Consider the following 5,501-nt stretch of genomic DNA (forward strand, 5'->3'; position numbering starts at 1 on the left):
CGCCACCTAGGCGATACGAGACACCCCTCGACAATACTATAATGATGATGCGATGAAGAGGATTAAGGTTGAGGCACCTAACTTTGATGGTCGATTAGATGCGAATGCCTTCCTCCATTGGTTAGCCAACATGGACAACTACTTCGAGGAGTACAATATGAGTGACATACAGTGCATTCACTTTACCAAGATGAAGCTCGTTAGATCTGCACAGAAGTATTGGCAGCATGTCCAAGCTAACCTCAAATACTTAGGGCAACCTCCCGTCACGACTTGGGAGGAGATGAAGCTGAAGCTTAAGGAAAAGTACGTGCTAATCAGCCGCTTGAGCACTCTCTTCAACCAATTGAATAACCTCAAGTAGGGAACCTTGTAGACAGCCGACTACGTCTCTCGATATGATGACCTTCTGATTTGCAACGACTTAAATGAGCCGAGTTTTGTCATTATCGAGAGATTCATCAACAGCCTTAGGGATGACATATAGAGGGAGCTCAGAGTAAACCGCCCCTACAGTTTAGAGGAAGCATATCATAAGGCTATCAAGATTGACTCTCTACCTAAATATCCCTCCTTCAGGTATCCCAGCTTCTCAGGATTAGAGTCTTGTCCCGCTCGCAGCTTCGCTACCTCAGCCAATCAACAGGTAAGTCAACAACTTTCAGGGCCAAGTGCTTCAAGATTGAGAGAGTCATCAGCCTCAAATGTTCGCACGAGTAGCTCATCGATAGAGTGTTTCAAGTGTCACTCTAAGGGACACATCGCTTCAAAGTGCCCATAACGTGCATTGCTTATCGAATCTCAAGATGATGCACTATTCAAAAGCGTGCCAGATGTAGTCGTTGACCCTGTCGATATTCCTTCTTATGTGGATGAAGAGATTAATTGTGATGAAATGCCATCAGGCCATCTAGGAGTGATTTGATGTCTCTTGACTGTCCCAACACCAGATGACTCCTAGAAACGGAACAACATCTTTCACACCTTTGTGAAGTGACAAGTCATACAAGTTGGTTATTGACAGTGGAAGTGAAAGGAACGTGATCTCTACTCGAGGTATCGCTCGTCTTAGACTCAAGACAGAGCCAATTGCTAAGCCTTTCCGTGTTGCATGGGTCGACAACACTTCGTTGCTTATCACTCAGCAGTGTGTCGTGTCCCACTCTATTTAGGCGACTATAAGGAAGACATTTTGATTGTGGTGATCCTTGGGGATGTGTCTCATATTCTTTTAGGATACCCGTGGCTATATGACCATGATGTCACTATCCAGGGTTGAGCAAACAACCACATCTTCAAGTATGAGAGCAAGACCATCTTACTCCATCCTGCGAAGCCTGAGTACAAAGCAAATGGTCCTGCCCCCATGAAAGGATCCACATCTAAGTGCATTAACCTTCACCTCCTAACAGAGAAGCAGTTTATCGAAGAAAGTAGAGAGGTTAATGTCATCCTTGCCATTGTTTCCAAGGTCATTTCTCCTCCTGCACTAACACTTGACAACTTTCCAAAAGAGGTGACCCAACTCTTGGACGAGTTTAAGGATGTTGCACCTGAGGAGTTACCTCCTGACTTGTCACCCATGAGGAACATCCAGCATGGGATCAGTTTGGTTCCAGGATCACAGCTCCCCAACCTTCCACACTATAAGATGAACCTTAAAGATTAGGAAGAGCTCAATCGACAGGTTAACAGCTTGCTTGAAAGGGCTACATCTAGCATAACCTCAGTCCTTGCGTTGTCCCTGCCCTTCTGACTCTGAAGAAAGATGGCTCGTGGAGAATGTGTGTTGATAGTCGAGCCATCAACAAGATAACCATCAAGTACCAGTTCCTGATCCCTAGGTTAGAGGACATCCTTGATTTGGTGTTTGGATCCAAGTAGTTCTCCAAGCTCGATCTTCGTAGTGGTTACCATCAGATTTGCATCAGACCAGGAGATGAGTGGAAGATCACATTCAAGGCGCAAGATGGACTATACGAGTAGCTCGTTATGCTATTCGGCTTAATGAACGCCTCGAGCATATTTATGCGAGTGATAACGCATATATTGCAGTCTTATTTAGGAAAGTTCTTGGTTGTCTATTTTGATGACATTTTGGTTTTCAGTAAATCCATAGATGACCATTTGCATCACCTTAGAGAGGTGCTCTTGACCCTTTGGAAGGAAAAGTTTTATCTTAACCTACCAAAGTTCTCCTTCTTGCAAAATCAAGGTACGTTTCTTGGATTCATCATCTCGGAACAAGGCTTGGTCACAGAACTTGCAAAAGTCTGAGCCATCCAAGATTAGTCAGAACCACAGACACTGCATGAAGCACGCAGCTTTCATGGGCTAGCATTCTTCTATCCGTGTTTCATCAGAGATTTTAGCACCCTTATGTCTCCAATTATTGACTGTTTGAAGAAGGATAAGTTCAAGTGGACTCCTACAGCCTCTAAAGCTTTCAGCACTATTAAAGAGAAAGTCTTGAGTGCTCCCATTCTGGTTTTACCTGACTTTCACAAGTGCTTTGAAACTGCTTGTAACGCTTCTGGGATTGGAATTGGAGGCATTTTAAGCCAAGAAGGCCACACTGTCGCCTACTTCAGTGAGAAGCTTAATGAGGCCAAGCAAAAGTACTCCACGTACGACAAGGAGTTCTATGCCATTGTTTGCTCCTTAGAGCATTGGAAGTACTATCTCCTCTCCCAACAGTTTGTCATCTACTTAGACCACCAGTCTCTCAAGTTCCTTAGCTCCTAACGGCATTTGAATGCCTAACATGCTAAGTGGAGTGAGTTCATTTAGGAATTTACCTTTATGGTCAAGCATTGCCCAGGGGTAGAGAACAAGGTAGCTGATGCTCTTAGCCGAAGAATCCACGTTCTCAACACCTTAACGGTTAATGTCATGGGATTTGATAGGCTCAAGGACGAGTACACTTCGTGTCTTGACTTTGGCATCATTTATGATGAGGTTAAAGATGGCAACCGCCAAGATCATGTGAATTTCCTGATCGATGATGGCTATCTGTTCTGTGGGTCTAGGTTGTGTATTCCCCTCATGTCACTGCGTGATTTTCTTGTTTGGGAATTACATGCGGGGGGACTAGCTGGACACTTCAGTATTCAGAAGACTACGGCCATGGTTGAAGACAGGTTCTACTGGCCTTCCCTTAAGCATGATGTTGCTCGAATCCTTTCCTAGTGTCGTACATGCCATACAACAAAGGCAAAGAAGAGGAATATTGGGTTGTACACGCCTCTTCCTGTTCCTCAGGCACCATGGAAGGACATTAGTATGGATTTCGTGCTTGGGTTGCCAAAGGCAGTGCAAGGGCACAATTCTGTCTTGGTTGTGGTTGATAGATTCTCGAAAATAGCACATTTCATCCCATGTAGTAGGACTATTGATACATCACATCTGGCCAAGCTTTTCTTTCGAGAGGTTGTGCGTCTTCACGGTCTGCCTACCACTATCGTCTCTGATAGGGATGTCAAGTTTGTCAGCTATTTCTAGAAGACCCTCTGGAAGCTCTTCGGTACGTAATTGAAGCTCTTGTCTGCTTTCCACTCTCAAACTGAAGTGACTAACCATAGCTTAGATGACCTGCTCCTTAGTTTAGTTGGCGATAAGCCTGGTAACTGGGATTTAGTCTTGCCTATAGCTGAATTTGCTTACAATAACTCGATCAATAGATCCACTAGCAAAAGCCCATTCCAAATTATCCAGGGTCACAACCCAAAGTAGCCTGTTGACCTTTTTCCCCTTTCCCTGTCTACTCGCCCTTCTGGGTCCGCTGAGACCTTTGCACATCGCCTTCACGATATTCATGATGAGGTTAGGTGTAAATTAGCTTTAAATAATAACAAGTATAAGATAGCTGCTGATGTCCATCGACGTCACTAGGAGTTCAATGTTGGCGACCTTGTCGTGTCTCGTCTAAGGCCTGACTGTTTCACAAAGAGGCCTTACAAGAAGTTGCACGCTCGTGCCTCTGGCTCATTTTGCATTTCCAAGAAGTTAGGGCCCAATCCATATTTATTAGAGTTACCTCTAGATATGTCTATTAGTCCAGTATTTAATGTTGAGGATCTTGTTCTTTATCGGGGCACTTTCAAGCCGCCCCCTTTGTGTTTTGATGACTTTGCAATTACTCAGACTCACCAGGCCCCAACCCTACCCGTGCCTAGAGTTGCGCCTCCTGTGGAAGCCATTGACGCTGTGATGGATGAGCAAACGGTTCTAACTCTAGTAGGTCCCATCAGTCATTACCTCGTTCATTGGAAACGCTATCCTGATTCAAACACTACATGGCTCACCGAGGATGAGTTTCATCGTGTGGATTCCTCGACAGCTACCAGCTTTCTAACTCTCCAGTGGCGAGTTCTTTGAATCGGGGGGGAATAATGCAGATTTAATTAATTAATTTTCTTTTGTTAGTTATTTTATTTTGTTAACTACCCACTAACCCACTTATTGATTTTGCATTTTAATTATTTTATTTAAAATTAGGTTATAAGTACCCTAGGTTTCTATCATGTTGGCAGATTTGGCTTTATTGAACGTATTAGATAGTTTTCTTCTACTCCCATTCTCGTCTCTGCTCTCCCTTTCTCTCTAATATTCTTCTCTGATCTCCCTTCTCTTCCCCTTTCTCCTTTCTGTTTTACATCAGAAAAATAATGGCAATCTATATATTTGTTTTCAACAAAAAAGAGGAGAATGTTGACTAATTAACTTGGCATATCCCTAATACCTTTCACATAACCAAAGTGAGAAGCTGTTGATGAGTTTGCTAAGGAGGCTATTTGTGTAAGCAAACTAGTAAATGTTTGCATATTTATAATACTACATCCAATCTTAATTATAGGACATCATTTATAGACTACGAATGAAATCTTATAATTAAGATTTGAGGTAGTACTTGCTATTTTAGTTTTAATTATAACTACTGATTGTAAATTTATATTTTAGGTTAAACTTGTTATTCACATTTTTAGGCTTTTTTTAAAGGAAAAATAACAGAAAAATGCCAAAAAGTTACTCACTGAAATTGACAAGGACAAAAAAATGATCCAGATAAATGAAATGACCAAATAGGCATAAGGTATGAATTTTGGATTTGCAAATTTTGGTAGAATGACTAATATGCCCTTGGAGTAAGAAAAAGAAAAAACGGTTGAATATTTTCACATACTGACACGTTGATTAAAACAGGTTGTAAAACTCATGATGTAAATGGTCACTTTCATTTCATAAGTTGTTATTCTCGCTATATATTCAGTAAAATTGTGGGTAAAAGCATTAAAAATAGTTACAAAGAAACAAGTTGCAAATCTCCTAATATAATTGGCAACTTGCATTATGCAAGTTGTGATTCCTTTTACTTGTTTTGTAAAACTGGCTACAAATAGCTTATAATAAATTGTAAAACTCTTTATACAAATAGTTACTTTTGTTTCACAAGTTGTTATTCTTATTATATGTTTAGTAAAATTATGTGCAAATGGATTATA

General features: G+C 41.5%; 1 protein-coding gene across 1 annotated transcript; it reads left to right on the forward strand.

The window, feature by feature from the left end:
* Positions 1-2,802: 2,802 nt before the first annotated feature.
* LOC114714606 (uncharacterized) lies at positions 2,803-3,189 on the forward strand. The gene has a single exon (XM_028899352.1). It carries the CDS (start codon positions 2,803-2,805, stop codon positions 3,187-3,189), a length of 387 nt encoding a protein of 128 aa, XP_028755185.1.
* Positions 3,190-5,501: the final 2,312 nt, after the last annotated feature.

Source organism: Neltuma alba, unplaced genomic scaffold (assembly GCF_004799145.2).
Source record: "Neltuma alba isolate B1F8T4 unplaced genomic scaffold, ASM479914v2 tig00011514_pilon, whole genome shotgun sequence".
Taxonomy (NCBI): Eukaryota; Viridiplantae; Streptophyta; class Magnoliopsida; order Fabales; family Fabaceae; genus Neltuma; species Neltuma alba.

Bases quoted from the DNA above. Each gene is read 5' to 3' on its own strand.
- LOC114714606 (XM_028899352.1), top strand. From the start codon at position 2,803: ATGGTCAAGCATTGCCCAGGGGTAGAGAACAAGGTAGCTGATGCTCTT.